The sequence below is a fragment of the Peromyscus californicus genome, unplaced genomic scaffold (genome assembly GCF_007827085.1).
Source record: "Peromyscus californicus insignis strain IS unplaced genomic scaffold, ASM782708v3 Scaffold_5__1_contigs__length_169319896, whole genome shotgun sequence".
NCBI classification, from domain to species: Eukaryota; Metazoa; Chordata; class Mammalia; order Rodentia; family Cricetidae; genus Peromyscus; species Peromyscus californicus.
In genome coordinates, this window is record NW_026294573.1 from 98831651 (window position 1) to 98848927 (window position 17277).

The window sequence follows — 17277 nt, forward strand, 5'->3', positions numbered from 1 at the left end:
GTTCAGCAAAACGGATGCACTGTTACTAAAATCCTCAAAACTCACCTCTCCAAATAAAAATACTTCACACAAAAAAAGCACTCAGAAGAGTGGCTTAAAACAAAAACACTTTGCCCTGGTTACCAATCTGCCCATCATCCACTTCTCACCATGTAAAAACCTGTCTCCAATCTCCTTAGCATTTCAAGGAACCCTGCTTCGCAGGAGCAAGCGCTGCCAGAAGCTCAGGCTGTTGGCATCACTCAGAGGTTCAGGATACAGTTCAAACCAGGACCGGACCCCCGCATCCCTCCAGAATGATACGGCTTTGCTAGCACCTTTCCAGCTCACAGAGGAAAAATCTGTTCAGCTAACAGTCATAGAGAACCAAAAGGGAGTAAACTCCTTAATGTGACAGCAGAACTTGGGGTTTCTCAATCTGGGCTGGATGTTTGGCGGAAATTATTGATAGTCACTATCTTGAGCATTGATGGAGTGTTGAGTGACATTTCTGGCCTCTACTTACTAGATGCCAGTGATCACTCCAGCTGTGACAAGCCAAATGCCTGTAGACTTTACCAAATGTCGCCTGGGGAGACAAGATCACTCCCAGTTGAAAACTACTGTGAAAATGAAATCAATGGTGTTGCACTTTATTCTTCTCTAACAAGGGTGTCCAGCCCTTCAGCACTGTGACATGATGTCATCTATAAACCACGCTAGGCCACCTTCATAGCTATCCTGGGGACACATGCATCCCATGAGTTACAAGTAAGACACAACCTTCAACACCAATCACCATAAGCAGTAACCTCCAAGATCTTAGCGTACTACTAGAAACATTTGCCATTTCAGAAGAGGGACCTACATACAACTCAATAGCAAGTTAAGGTTCAAAGTAGAGTTCCCAGGCCTTAACTACGGCAAAAGTGGCTTCCTCCGCCCCTCATGTACCATACTTCCTCTCTCTTCCTATAAAGGCATTTTCTTCAAAGTCAACAAAATTTCATTCTAATGACACGACAGCTTTTTTTTTTTAAGTCTTCCCTTTTTTTATTTTTTGCATTTACTTATTTGGTGGGGGGTGGAGGGGAATACCACAGTGCACATGGGGAGGTCAGAGGACAACCATCATATGGTTCTAGTGTCATAGGCTTGTGAGCAAGCACCTTTACCCACTGAGCCATCTCAATGACCTTCCAACTCTTTCCTTGATCCTTCTACAGCAGATGACAGTTTCCCTCAATTCTAGAATAATCCTTATTATCCTCCAATTCTGACCACTTCTCATTTGATCAATCCTTTTTTTATTGTATACTGTCAAGTCCAGAGCAAGGCAGTCTTAACTACCGAGATTAATCAAAGTATGTCATTCTCTGGAGCCTACAGACCCAAGGTCTATGGCACAAGAAATCCTCAAGGCTACAGACACTCTGCAGAATGCCAGGAACACATCAGCCCCCATCACAGGAAGATGGCTTTATGTTTCAATGCCACCCAACCTAGTTAAGCCCACATACACATTGTTATAATTTTGTTGCTTCAACATCTCATAAAAGTGAAGATCAATTGTTCCCATGAAAGCTAAAAGATGAGCTACTTCAAAAACAAATGGACTCACATCTACAGTTCTGTATCCACAAATCTTTAGGTTTCTTTTCAAAGGAATGAAAAATGGAATCTGTAATTAATTATGAATATGCTTTATTCAAGGAGGAAGAAACTATTCTCAGGGGAAAATTCCATACCTGTTTTCAAAATATCATTTAATAAGTATGTATGTTCAATTTAAAATAAAATATACCATACATTCATGAATCATTTTGTGATTCCTCACTTAAAGAAACTTTCTCAAAAAAAAAAAAAAAAGAAATCAGAACCCCACTGAAGCATACAGCAAGAGGGTTCCTACCACATACAACAACACTCTGTCTTTGGCCATCCATCATACCATCTCTCTGGCTTGCTCCCTGGCAGCATTCTCCACCACACTGCTAACTTCAAAACGTGCACAGCTTTCACAGCCTTCGGAACGCCCAGTCCCCTTGTTTTCATCCAGCTGCAGAACTAGGGTAAGCATGTACGTGAATGCTTCCTGCGGCCTCCTTAACACTGAAAGCTTCCCTCCATCTCTGGTTGAGTCCCCGCTGATTCCTCACAAGGCATATTCCAAGATGTTACCTTGTCTTCAGAAACACAATTTCAACAGCTTTATAATCACTGTCTATGTGTTACTTGTATTCAGGGAAAACATCCCTTTTCAGAAAAGCACAGCCACCCAAACAACGGCCCCTCATAGGAAGTTTCAGCCCCCAAAAAATGTTCTGGAACATGCACCCAGCTGCCAGCTAAGCAATCCCATGGCCCCACCTATGCTGAAAATTAAAAATATGGAAAGGTTAAACATTTACAATATTCCCTATCTGAAACAGTGTGGTACAGCCATGGAATATTATATACCAATTTAAAGACTTATTTTATATAATACACAAATATTTCATAATAACTATGTGAATGTTTAAATGAAAACAGAACATAAAACTATACTTACATGTCATTATATTTTTATACCCATACAGGAAAACCCAGTTGGGAAAAAAATAAAAAATGGTGACAGCAACTGCTTTCCACCAGTTCAACAATGCACGACTGTTCCCCTTTTCAGGTTTCTATAGTAGTCGTTATTTAATGGTCGGGGAGCCTCAATATGATTTCAAATCAAACCAGAGGCCGTTTGCTACATCATGGGCAAACAGGAATGTGAGGGTCAATGAGGGCCAAGTTCCCATGCTTGGCCTTTGTGAGTCAATGAGATAACATGTTCAAAGCATCAGTGCCTCCAACAAGCAGACACAGTACACAGCAAAGATCTGCCCCCTCCCTAGACGTGACTTCAACTCCCAACCCATCTGAGAGGCACCTCTAAAGACACAATGGCTGAAAATATAAGTCAGGGTAAATCAAGACATAGATGTAACTGTTAAAGTCACGTTCCAGCAAACCATAAGAACTAGAAATTAAATTTTCTTTAACTTGTTGGCTAAATTAACATTATTACTACAGTTTCTATCTTTCTCTCAGGACATGGTGACAAAGAAAATGAACTTAGTATTCCATAATGCAAATGCAGTCTACATGGATATTAAAATGGGTTAACAGCAGAGACGAATACAACTTCTCTAAGCTATACTTAAAGGAAAGAATCCGCACATGTGCCATACAATGATCTGTCTCCAGTACTTTTCATGCATCCTGCACGCTACTGCCAAACTCCCTTTGCTAAACAACACTGTCATCCTATCAGTCCCTCGCCTCCACACCCGCATCTTTCCCCACTGCCTCCTTCAGTTCTAAATGCCTGTGTCAGGATGCTCCAGGCAAGGTGACAGAGGACAGCGCTGCAGGTTCTGATGGGAGAACAGACCTGAATCCCAAGCTGAGCAGTAAAAACACCCAGTCCCGGCCAAGGATGCTGGACCGCAATCCAAGGATGCTGGACCGAAATCCAAGGATGCTGGCCAGCAATGTTCTCTCCTTCCCTCCCGGTTCTGATCTCCAGGGTACAGACACTAGCTTGGCAAACTTGTGTGTTTTCATCTCACAGATGCATAAAGTGAATCCATGATGGTGTTTATTAAAAATAATGATGACAAATCTCTACATTTCCTGACATGATACCTTTAGCTTTTTTAAAAGCTTTTTTTTTTTATGTGCAACATGCAGACTAGACATGTAGTTCAATGGTAGTGCAGTTACCTAGCATGCACAAAGCCCTGGGTTCGAATCCCCAGTACCACCAAAAGTGTACAATAACTAACTTTTTTTAATCCAATTTTTTGTAATGTCTATAGAAGAATTTTCTCAGGGCTAGGGAAGATGGCTCACTATGTAAAAGCACTGGCCATGCAAGTGAGGACCTGAGTTTGGACCCCTTGAGCCCATAAAAACCAGACACACAGTGCAAGCCTCTGTCATCCCAGCACTTCTACACTGAGATAGGAGATAGAGACATGAGAATTGCAAGCTCAAAGGCCAGCTCACCTGGTGTACACGGTGAAAACACAGCAAAGACACCAGGTCTCAAACAAGGTGGAATGTGAGGACCGACACCTGACGTTGCCCTCTGACCTCCACAAACGAACCATGCCACACACAAATGAATGTGCGCTCACACAGAAATCTATGAAGTTCAATTCTTTCTTGGAGAGATCTGGAGTTTCTTTATTAGTCTGTTTTTCTGGAATATTATTTTTAGTTTTATGACCTTATACTACTTTTCAAATCAAAAATATTGTATGCTATAATACAGGGAAGCCTTGAAAATACACTGAGAGAAAGAAGCCAAACACAAAAAGGCCACATAATTCAAGATTCTGCTTATATAAAATGTCCAGAACACAGAAAGTCACAGAAACCATGCCTCTGTGGCCAGGAGGGGAAGTGGGGGGGTTAATGGGACTGGTGGTTCAGAACTACCACTGTGACTCAGGTTTCTCTCTGAAGTGATGGACATGTTCTTGGATAGGAGGTAATGATGATATTGGGCATATAAAACCCACTCAACTGCAGGTTTTAAGTGGCAAGAAAGATATCACCCTTCCGTAAATCAGATTAAACCATCATGCTACTTAAATTGAGATCTGAGACAAGCACGAACAAGTACTACAATGTGGCGTTTAGTCTGGTTCCACCTCCAGCAGTCTCCCGACCTTCTGACTTATCAGCTGTGTGATCATAGTAATTAACCACTCTGCAGAAGGGAGACAGGGCCTCTCTTAAGATACTGGTAGAGGATTAAAGATAGAGAAGGACCTTAGAGCAGCATGTAACATGCAAAATGCCACGGTAATATCAGACACTTCATTGTTGTTAGCATCTGTGCTGGGAAAGATATGAAAGATGAGCATGGAGCCAACCATGAGCCAATATCCAGCAAACCTCTCATGGCCATTATACTAAAATCTTGGTTTTACCCTCTTACCAAACGATTTCATTTCTAGAAAATTATGATAGAAAATCAAAATATAAAACAATATATGGAAAATCTTTTCCATAGCTACATTTTTGTTGTTGTTGCTGTTGTCTTTGGTTGTGTTTTGACAGGGTCTTGTGTTGTTGCCAGGATTGTCCTGGAATTCTGAGACTTGAGTGATCCTCCAGCAACAGCCTCCCAGTAGCTAGGTCCATCCACACGTGCCTCAACACCAAAACATGCTCACCTTTTCAAACACCAACCTAAAGTATCCATCTGTTAGGAATTAATTAAATAAATGATTGATAAAAAAATGACACAGATATTACAGTATGTGAAAGACCAGTGCTCTGGAGAGATGACTCAGTGGCTAAGAATACTTGTGGCTTGTGTAGGGGACCAGGGTTCAGCTTCCAGCACCCATGTCAGGCAGCTCATAACCATCTGTAACTCCAGCTCCAGGGGATCTGACACCCACATACGACCCCCATGGGTACAAAGACATACACACACACACACACACACACACACACACACACACACACACAGAGAGAGACAGAGAGAGAGAGAGAGAGAGAGACAGAGAGAGAGAGAGAGAGAGGGAAAGCAAATAATTCATAAAAAAAAAAAAAAGACCAAGACCCACCATGAAGTAAAAAAAAGAAAAGCAGGATAAAAATGACACATGGTTATACTCTCATTTTACTTTGCCAGTGCATTTGTTTACATACATGTTTTAGGATTTTTCAAGTGCAGTTAATGTACTGCCTCCATCAAACATTTTTCAAAAGTTAGTAAATCTGACATACAAATATTGGCATCTGGTTCTATTCCCAACCTCTGTCCCTTAGTGTCTGTAACACTAAGTAGAAAAGGGGGTGGCCAGAACCCAAGAACTCACCCACAGAGACCAAAAAAAAAAAATCTATATAAAAACAGACTGCAAATTGGCACGAGAGAGCATGGTATTTACTGCTTTAAAGGAGGGAAAACTTTTTGATAGGGTCTTACTGTGTAGTTTTAGCTAACCTGGAATTTGCTACATTGACCAAGCTGTCCTCAAACTCATAGAGATCCACCTGCCTCTGTTTCTTGAGTGCCATGATTAACCATTTAAAAAAAAAAATAGATCTGAATAGAAATGAAGTTTAACAATAAATGAAGTCACCTAACAAACAAAAGGTATAGACTGAAAAAAGTTTATGACTTAAACATATAATTCTAAAATACAAGAGCACTATGCCAAGTTCGTAAACCCCTGATCTCACTCTAGAGAGAAGCCAATAACAGAATTAATAGTAACGCATAAAAATAGTTCTGTTACATATTTAAAGAAGCTTAAATGGGTTGAAGTCACCACCTCACCAAACTTAAAAAGAAATTTAATTTTTTTTTTTTTTTTTTTTTTTTTTGGTTTTTCGAGACAGGGTTTCTCTGTGTAGTTTTGCGCCTTTCCTGGGACTCACTTGGTAGCCCAGGCTGGCCTCGAACTCACAGAGATCCGCCTGGCTCTGCCTCCCGAGTGCTGGGATTAAAGGCGTGCGCCACCACCGCCCGGCCGAAATTTAATTTTTTAATCCATTAAAGAATCTACATATGTATGAAAAAATTTAAGATAACACATATCAAATTGAATAAAGATGGCTGGCTGTAATAGAAAAGGGGAAATAAAAATGTTGAAGAGATGGAAGATGGTGGGTCAGACACCCATCACTGCCATGCTAATCCAATCCTTACCTTTTGGTTGCCATTTCTATAAAACAGGGAAGCTCCCACTGCCCCTCACAGCCAGACCCAGGTCACTGAACCTCTCTCTACATTTCCCAGTGTCGCCAAGCTAATTAAGGTCACTCTGCTCATCATCTCCTTACTAGAACAGGGTTTTCTTCCTAAAATTCTAAGAACACTAACAAATACAAAGTTTCTTTTAGGGGAGACAAAAATGATGACAATGTTAACAGAACCTGTGTATAAACTTTAAAAAGAAAAAGAAAAGGGGGGTGAGATAGCTTGGCATAATGGTGCAAGTACCAGGGAGGCGAAATCGGTCCAGCCTTGGCTACACAGAGAGACCATGCCTCATGCATGTAAGTCAGTATCAGAGCACGTTGCCTGCAGGGTCCTCCTTCCCATCAAGCATCACAAAAACACAAATGGCAAAGAGCAGCACGCACATCCTGACTGATGATGTCATGTGTGAATAGGCTAGAGGCCTATGAGAGCAGAGTGATCCACATCCTACTGGGAAACAAATCCCAACTCAGAAAAACTAAAAGATAAATCCAGAAAGAGTTGGCTATTATAACCCGAGAAAAGGTATTAAAATGTCCTACAAAAGTATAAGTTATAAACCAAGGCAAAAAGTGCTACAAATTATGAGATAAGGTTTAATGTATATTTCCTAAACAAAATAACAAAAATTCCTATTGAAAGACCTATGTCATATGTGGAGGTTTCAATATTTTACTAATAGGGAGGCTGGGGGGCTGGCTCAGTGAATAAAGAGTTGGGAAACATGAAGGCCTGGGTTCAGCACCCCCATTAACAGCCAGGTGTGGAGGTGGGTATCGGTAACACAGCAACGGAGAGGCAGAGACCTAGTCAGCACAGCCTCACCAGTGATCCCCAGGGTCAGAGACCCTGTCTCAACACTCAGGCAGAAAGTGACTGAGGAGACGCTCTACATCCACCTCTGGCTCCACACACAGACTGTCCCTATGAACATGGACACAATGGTGCTACACACACACACACACACACACACACACACACACACACACACACCACACACACACACACACGAATGCACTGACTACTACAAAGAGGGAATTAGAAGAAGCAAATGGCTCAGAGGTTAAGAGCACATGCTGCTCTTCCAGAGGACTGGGAGTTCAGTTCCAAGCACCCACATCCACAGGCTGACAACTGCCTGTAACTCCAGCCCCATGGGATACCACGCCCTCTTCTGGCTTCTGTGGGCACCTACATGCACGTGCACATACACACATAGAAACAAAAATAAAGCAGACCTTCAAAAACTAAATTAAATCTTTCCCTTTATGGGAAGCCAGTTTAGCAGAGCTAGGTTCACAAAGAAAACAGAGACAGAAGGGCAGACAAACGGAAAATCAGTAAGAAAATAGCAGATACACAAAGTGAGGGTGACTACGGAAAGATGTAAGACCTCAGCTAGAGAATGTGGGTGCACTCCTGCGACTCCCCCTCCTGAAACTGAGAATTTTTAAACATGGAAACTGAGAAGACAACTTCTTTTCCTAGAGTGTAAATCTTTCATAAAATCTGTTTTCATACCATGATGTCAATATCCACCTACTTTTAATATACTCAAACCTAGAAAATCACCAGCACATTCTCAGACCATAACACAAAATCACTAAGCAAACTAACACACCTAAGTTCATATACTTTATAACCATAAGTGGGATGTAACCATAAATGCCTTAGTATTTAAAAAATGGAATGTAACAAATTTAGAAAGGAAGGAAAAAAAGAAAAGGCAAAGTGTAAAAAGAGGACGTGCCAAAGCGAAATGAAGAAAATGCAGGGAAAATAAATATGATAAGACTATCTTCAGGGAATTTTAAGGAAAATGTTATAACCAGATAGTAGAGTAAGTTTCAAAGATAAAGAAGAGGTGGATTCAAGAAAAGGGTTAAGAACAAGAAGAAAAAAAAATCCCGAGTGAAGCTGTTGCCTCCCTGAAAACACTACACTGGCCACTGACGATCAACTCCTTCCTTTGGAAGAGTAAGGAGAGGACGCTAGCTTGGGGGTGAAGGGAGCAGCGCACAGCACACGGAAGGTCACACACAGGCCGGAGGGTGTGCAGGCAGGGAAGTGCAGAAGCAGATCTCCATCCAACCTGGTGACGGTGATGAGAAGGAGGGTCCGAGATCTCGGCCTCCTCCAGGCCCTCGATCCCACATTAAGTGCGCCACAACTCATCCATCGCTAGAAGGAGAGATCCAGGGGCTCTGGCAGACAACACACAGGAAGCAGGCTAGCCGCTGAAGGACAATGAAGGTGCCATGCCTTAATCCTCGCTGACCCATTGCGGCTATTGTGGCAATGAGGGCCCAAAGTTGCCGGTATCTCCAAGTCTAGAGGAGGCCGAAATCCAGATTTCAACGGTTAACAACCAATGCAACTTTTTTAAACACCTTATAGGCTGAACAAGTGTCTCAAATCTCCATGTATTTTTTTTTTTTTTTTTACCATACTGCCCATTTCTCCTCCAAGTCTTCCTGGCCAATTCCAGGCTTTGCTCTCTAAACCACAAGGCCATGTGAACTTCCTCATGAGACTCCCATGTCTTCAGAACCACCTTTCGGACTGGCCTCGAATGCCTGCAACTGACATGGTGGCCACCTGCGCCTATCTTGTGCCAGCGTCACAATCTAGGGCAGAGGATTAGTTCCTGTCCTTGTGGCTGTAACAAAATACCCAACAGAGCAGCTTAACGAAGGATTTATTCTGGCTGATAGCTCAAGGGTTCCGTCCATCGTGGGGTGGAAGTTCAGGCAGCAAAGGCTTACGAGAGCTGTTCATGCAGGGTGGCGGTGGTGGTGGTGGTGCACGCCTTTAATCCCAGCACTCGGGAGGCAGAGCCAGGCGGATCTCGGTGAGTTCGAGGCCAGCCTGGTCTACAGAGCAAGATCCAGGACAGGCACCAAAACTACACAGAGAAAGCCTGTCTCAAGAAAAAAAAAAAAAAAAAAGCTGTTTACAGGCATCTCCAGTCTGGAAGTAGAGATCAGTGAGTGCCAGTGCTCAGCTTCCTTCTCCTCTAGGAAATGATGCCTCCCTCCTTAGGGCAGGTCTTCCTACCTCAATTAACCTAATCAAGATAATCCCACAAGTACCCAGGAGCATCTCTAACCTAGGTAACCCCTCACAGTTGCCCAGGTTTGTCTCCTAAAGTGGCAATCATTATTGGACAGCACAGGCAATCCTCCTGAAATCCCACCTCCACTTTCCCATCCTGTGCCTTTTCTAGAACCATTCCCTCAACCTAGAGACGCCCCTCCCAGCTCTCCTCAGATGCCACGTTTATTTGATCGTTACACCATTCTGCAAATAAATATGCAGTGGGCAATTGAACTATGTCAGGTGCCATTCTAGGGACAGTGTGGTCTAAGTGAATAAAACAGACAAAAATACCTTCGATATGGAACTTATAAAGGAAGAAAAACAGCATGATGGACAAGAGGGTGGGAGGGGAGAGAGATTACAGAAGGGGCTGAAGCCAGCCATGTTGGAAGGCAAATACTTGAAGGGGGTGAGGGGCTACAGGACTGGGCCCAGAAGGTTCCAGAGGAAAGGAACAGCAACAGCAAAGGCCCCAGGGAAAAGCGCCCCTAGTGTTTCCAGGTGACCTCCCCTACCTGTCAAGGTCTGACTCATATGCCCCTCACCCTAATCCCCACCAATCAGGACCGCCATTCCTCAGCTCTGTTTGCAAACCTTCCTCCAGGCATTCTGTGCAGGGGGACCTCCGTTTCTGAAGGCACACCAGAGTGACAGGTGAGGAGGAACTGGGTGGTGCAAGGGGAAGGGAACTATAATCAGAACACATTGGATGCAAAAACATCTACCTTCAGTAAACAATGATAGTTTTGTGTTAACCATTTTAAGTATATAAACGCGCGTTCACTTCCCAACAGCTCACCCAGACCTCTTCTCTGTATAGGACTCTGGGGAAAATAGTTCCCTGTTTTCTTCAATAAACCACACTAACAATCCAGTTACCTATGATGTCGTGTTCCTTTCGGGAAAGCAGAGGTCTGAAAAATACTTGTAATGTTTCCTGGGGAATCCAAAACTGTTTCTGTTGTCTCGATCTCAAATCTAATTCATTCAAAGGCAAATCCTTTCCATCTCTTCCCTTTATCAAGTCTTTCTAAGCATTTCACAAAATAGCTTTTCATATCTGTACTTCTTAATCTGAGGAACATTTATTAAATTACACTCACAAGTACTGTAGGTACAAACAGGTTTGAGAACAAACAGACCTGATTCTTGGTAGGCAAGGGAAGTAAATGGCACACAGGTAAAAATGCAGCTGATGGAAGAGTTTTATCACCTGGACGTGTGTTGTGAACCTTCCTAAGTATAGAGATTGGCTAACTTGAGATGTCAAAACGAAGGCCAGGAGAAGACTTAAACAGGTATTTCCATTCACCAAGTAAGATTTACAAATGACCAGTAAAGATGTTTAACCTCATTTGCCATTGAGAAAATGCAAATCAAAACCACGTAGACACACAATTTCACACCCACCAGGATGGCTGTAATCAGACAGACAGACGCAAATGCTAGGGAGCATGTGGAGAAACTGGAACCCTCATGCATTGCGAGAATGTTCCAGTGAGAATGTAAAGAGTACAGAAACTTCAGAGCATAGTTTTGCAGTTCCTCGGTAAGTAAAAGATAGGAGTCACTATGTGAGCCACCAACTCCATCCAGTGTACCCCCAAGAGATGGAGACAGCAGGAATGGATGCACAAATGCTACCACATCCATACGACAGAATACTATTCAGCCCTAAAAAGGAATGTAGTTCTAATACATGGATGAATGTTGAAAAGACCATATTAAGTAAAAGAAGTTGGATACAGAGGATGTCATAAGGTGTGATTCCACTTCCTTGTAGTTCCAGAATAAGCAAATCCACAGTGATCCAACACAGACTGGTCGCAGCCAGTGGCTGGGGAGAGGGGATGGCTGTCAACAGCAGAAGGTTTCTTTTCAAGATGAAAAAATGTTATAGAATTAGTGGCGATTTTGTTACTATACTATTCTTACTGTACTTTTTTAATTCTAATTAGTGTTAGTAGTCAATAAATGCTTATTGACAGGGGGAGAGGTAGATCCAGATGTACTAGTTGGAATTTCCAGTACATATTTTGTAAGAGGATCATCACCCCTACTCTGACTACTCTGAGGGTAGGGATGGCCTCTCATATACTTCCCTTAATATCTGGTATGTAAACTACCCAGACTCACTCAAGGTTCACTAAGTAAATTAATTAATTAATAACCATATTTCATATCAGAGACCTCCAACAGTACACTAACTAGAAAACTCATTGTCTGTGCCCCAGGATTCTGAATGACCACTGACAAGGCCCTTCTGTTAACCTGACATTTGCGCAGTCTATTTGTAAGGCTCTTACACCACATACCATCTAGAGGACCCACGTCTAACTTTCCTGACATTTTTTAAACCCAGTTCAAATTCTCTGTCTTCTGTCTATCACTGAATGCCACTTACTGGTCTGTGCTTTCTCCCTCTTTAACCACACTCCCTGATCTAGAAATGTTTCATATACTTAGCTTCATGTGTTTTTCCGAATACCCATAAAGCCCCCAAAGCCAAAAAGGACCACCCGCTCCTATTACGAGTCGGGGGAACCGTTATCTAAGGTTATCTAGTCTCTTGAGCTTAAGTTCATCTTTACAAATGCCACATAATGGCTACAATTTTTCTCTTTGGATAAACAGAGAGCTTCCTCATAAATTAGATGTTTAAAGGGTAACTATAAATAAAAAGATGTAAGATCAAAGAAAAAACAAAACAAAACACTAAAGCCTGAAGTCCGGAGTGAGTGGAGCACTGTGCAGAGACTAATAAAAAGAGCTCACACAGATGAGCCAGGCAAAGGCCTGCCCCTGAGGGAAGATGCCCCCAGGACCGCACAGGCCGCCTTAAAGGAGCATGCTCCGAGCTTAGGACTCTGAGGAAGGGGAGAACACCTAAGGTAAGTGGCATGCACCCTGAACAGCCGCGGAACATAGAGCCCACTCCAAAATACATTTCCTGGGCAAACCAACCAGGCTCAGTGATACTGAGAAAAACTTTCAGACCATACTTTAAAAATACTGCTAAATATTTACACTATCTTGATAAGAAGCCAGAAGACCAGAAATTAAAGAACACACCCTCCATTTAAAAAAGAAAGGGGAGGGTCACACAGATACAGAAAATTGTCTATGGGTAAACTTGTGACCCAGATGCTGGAATTTTCTAGAATGGGGGGGGGGCATTTAAATTCCTTATGAAAGCATGTTCTATATATAGGGCATTTGCTTCTCCACTAGAATGGAAAAATGGAGAATGGCACAGTCTAACAAGATGGAAAATGTTGAACACCAAATGCTTGAAAATCTATTAAACTCAACTAAGGGGATGCACAGCTTGAAAGTTGGGTTAACCAACACTCAACAAACTTCCAGTAAAACCCTGCAGTACCCCATCCTTCCCATATCTATATAACTTCTTTTGATTAAAAAAAAAACATAGACTCATCTTCATATTTACAAATGCCACAAATCTCTGAGTAACCCAGCACACACAGCCTGACAGACTCAGACTCCATTAAAGATTACATAAGTCTGAAATAACGGACCAAAGAAGAACAACAGGAAGTCCAAGGCCAGTATTCAGATTTTAAAGCTCAAATCCATCCTGGGTTAACTTCAGTTTACATGATAACACCAGGGTGTGCAATCTCAAGCTGTATTAACACATATGTATAGTGTGCCCATACTAGATTGCTACAGTTCTCAAATTTGTCAACTAACATGTGCATTTCCCTTGTGAATCTTTTCTTCATCCCAGAGAGTTGTAACAAAAATCTGCCAATATGTACTGGAGAGATGGCCCAGACATTAGGAGAACTTGCTGCTCTTGCAGAGGACCTGAGTTCAGTTCCCAGCACCCACATGGTGGATAGCTCAGCTGAGGGGAATCATCTTCTCCTGCCCTCTTCTGGCCTCTTCAGGCTCTGCATGCATGAAATGTACATATATGCAGGTAAAACATATAAAATAAAAATAAAATATTGGTTCATAAAAAAGAATCTGCATATATCATTTAGTTAAACTAGTTTTAGATCTAGAATTATTATTAAAGTATACACTATCCCATGAAAACATTTGAACAGTCTAATTTATTTGCATCAGTGACAAACATTCCTAAAGGAAGCTGTTAAATCCAAGTCTGTTTTAATTGAAGAAACTAAGAAAAAACAAGCAATTTTCCCCAAATGCGAGCTATGCAGCAATGGCTATGGCCTTCAGATGAGCCCCTTTTTCCCACACCACGTGAGTGTCCAGTCCCCTGTGCCCTTTCTAAACACTTACCTATGCACTAAAGAATCAGAAAGAGCACACAAAAACACCCATCAACAAATACTATGCTTTGCTAAGGACAAATGAGGTTAGTCAACAACACACACACACACACACAAATAACCATAACACACCACAAGTAAAATATTTTGACATAGTGTGATCACCTACAAATGATAACCATTATTTGCTGCCTCAAAAAAGCCACTCTGATTTACAAACAGCTTATATTCTTGGATAAAGACTGATTGCTTGCTATAAAGCATTATCTCATCCCAATTGCTATTAGAAAAATAGAAGAGATTTTATGGGTGGAAATGCTTTTAATGGATATGCCATTGTTAACAGTTCTCAAACCCCTCCCCCTTCATAAAACTTACCATGTGAAAATTACTAAAAAGGTGTTTGGTGTTTGGGCTTCCCCCCTTAAAAAATAAAATAAAATAAACCTAAACAGCAGGCCAGCATAAACCCTCTTGTCCCTAAATCACTGTCCCATAAACAAAGCCCCTTCCAGAAGCCCCAGGGACAAGGCTGTCTGGCAGGCAGGCCAGCAGGCTCACAGTGGCTCTCAGGTGCACTCTCCTCCCCACCTCAACCCCAGTTAAAAGAACAAGTGCTGGGCTGAGGAAGAAGCAAGCCCAAGTGAGCAGGGGCTGGCTGACTAGGTCTGCTGGGCCAGCTGCAGGAGCGCCTACCCTCCCCCAAAGAGAACCTGGAAGTCTCTCCTTGCCCCAGGGCCCGAATCTCCTGGCTCCTCAGGGACTCCTTCAGAAAGGATGGGGGAACTTTTACTGCCCGGCCCCCTCCTCCCCTGTGTCATCCATTAAAACCCCAGCAAGCTCTTTGTTTCCAACAGCTGTGGGAGGGCAGGCAGCCTCGGAGAGAGGGGAGAGGTCACTCACTCCCTGGCTCCCCTGGCTGCCAATCTCCAGGCCGCCCTGCAAAACACACACAGTACCATTCTCTCTCTTTCGACACCACTTTAATTAACCCGGGGTTACACTAGCAACACAGGGCACTCTCTGAGACCTAATTACCTTTCATACCCAAATCCCACTCAAGATGACTCCCTAGCTCCCTCCCTCTGTCAAACTGGGTTCACTACTGGACTCTCTCCCTCCTAAAGACGTACTCCAGAGTGGATACCTGAGCCCCAGGCTTTGTCCATACACAACATACAAAACACTTCCTGGGTCCTCCTGGGACTCCCTACTGCCCGGATTCACAGTGGACAGTGGACAGCGCAAGCACCACTGCGCCCCTGAACCCAAAGGACAAACATAACCACTCCTTCCTTTTACCCAAATGACCTCTCGGAGACCCCGGGTGCCCTAAGGAAGAACCCCCCACCCAACACATGGTCAGTCCTCAGGCCCTTATCCTCAGTCCCCCAGATCATCACCATCACACACACACACACACACACACACACACACACACACACACACACACACACACACACACTCCCCTTGAAGCCTGGCCGTCCTCCCTCCCTCGAGGCTTCACAACACTTAACACGCGCTTCCCCGAGCACACCCACGATCACTGCTCCGCCTGGCGGAGCCTCACCTGCTCCCCACGCCGCAGGGGCCGCCCTCGCCCGGCCACTCGACACCCACGGACTCACGCACGGCCACTCCCCATCCCCAACGCGGGTCCCCAAGCCCGCACCACGAACTCGCGTCCTGCCCTCAGCCCGGCTCCCGGGACTCCCCAGCACGCCGATCCACACCGGGTCCTCCCGCGGCCCAGAGCGGCGGAAGGGAGGAGCCCCAGGGGCGGGCGCCCGCCGCCCCTACCTGAGCAGTTGATGCTCTTGCCTCTGCCTCCGGGACAGTCCCCGCCACCGCCCGCGGGCTGGTTGGACGCGCGGCTCTCGGGCAGGCAGAAGGCGAAGAGCAGAAGCACCGACGTGTAGCCGCAGACGGCGAGCGGGGGCGCGGCCGGTAGCCGGAGCGGCGCCTGGGCGCCCATGCTGTCGCGGCCGCACGGCGGGGAGCGCAGGGAGCGGCAGGCCGGGCGCACCGGCCCCGCGCCGCCTCCTAGCAGCCGCGCTGCCGCCCGGGGCAGCCTCGCAGCATCCCCGCCAGGCCCCGTCCCTCCGCGCTCCGGACGGCCTCGCTGGGGGACCCCGGCGCGGGCGAGGGGCGCGGGCGCGCGAGGGCAGGGAGCGCGCCGCGTGGGGGGACACGGAGCTGGGGCGCGCGCGGGGGGGGGGGGGGATGCGCGGGGCGGGGACGGGCACAGCCTCTCGCTCGCAGGCTAGCCTTCCCTTTGTGTCCGCGCGGCCGTCGCCGCCGCGTCACAAAGACCCCGGCCCGCCCGGTGAGGGGCGCGTGACGGAGCCGCGGGCGGGGAGGGAGCGGCGACCCCGCCCCGCGCACACCCCCGCCGCCGAGCTCCGCCCCTCCCGGGGAGCCATTGTTCCTGAGGCGGGCGGGGGCGCGGGCCGGGGTCGCCGATCCCTCCGGCTGGGTTGGCCGGGCGGTGCCGAGGATGCCCGCCGAGAGCGCTCCGGGACCCGAGTCTCAGAAGCCCTTTGTGAGCCTTTCCCACGCGCCTTCTAACCCTGCACGAGCTCAGGTGGTCTGTCGCGTGTTTTCCAGGTGGAGGTAAAGGCAAAGGTGACTTGTCCAAGGTCAGTCACATCCCAAGAAATGGGCAGGATCTGGATTGGTACCCGAGTTCTCACTCCAGCTGTGCACTTCTCCAGGGGAATGACTTAATCCCCAAGAGTCACCGGACCACCGGGTTCCTGGATAACTACATCCCCTGGCTGAATCTTAAAAGTGCCTTACCCTTTCCACACATAATAGCAAAGATTTAGAGCGGATTTGCTATATCCAAGGCCTAGAGGAAGCTCTTAGCCTGCTTTCTCTCCAGTTCTTTTTCACAGCCTTACAAAGGAGTTTTCATTCTGATCTTTCCCAAATGAGGAAGTTGAGACCGAGAGTCTCCCAGCGATCTGGCGCCCAGGCCCAGTGAGTGCTTTGCGGGTCTGCCTCCCCTTGCTAGGTGATAACTTTACTCAGTCAGACACAGGAAGTAAGATCACAGGCCGAATTCTTGGAAATTTTCCGCCTTTTTTCAGTCTATTACATTACCCACTTCAGAAGGAATTTTAGAATCTCATTGTAAAATTAAGAAACATGCAAAAAAAGCCACTCTAA

General features: G+C 45.2%; 1 protein-coding gene across 1 annotated transcript in view; it reads right to left on the bottom strand.

The window, feature by feature from the left end:
• The window catches only part of Tmeff1 (transmembrane protein with EGF like and two follistatin like domains 1), an 86695-nt gene extending 70545 nt beyond the window's left edge, over window positions 1-16150 (bottom strand). The window contains exon 1 of the mRNA XM_052718082.1: window positions 15907-16150. Within this exon, the coding sequence (XP_052574042.1) occupies window positions 15907-16081 (175 nt within the window). The 5' untranslated portion in view covers window positions 16082-16150. The remainder of the gene's footprint in view (window positions 1-15906) is intronic.
• Between the last annotated feature and the right edge of the window lie 1127 nt (window positions 16151-17277).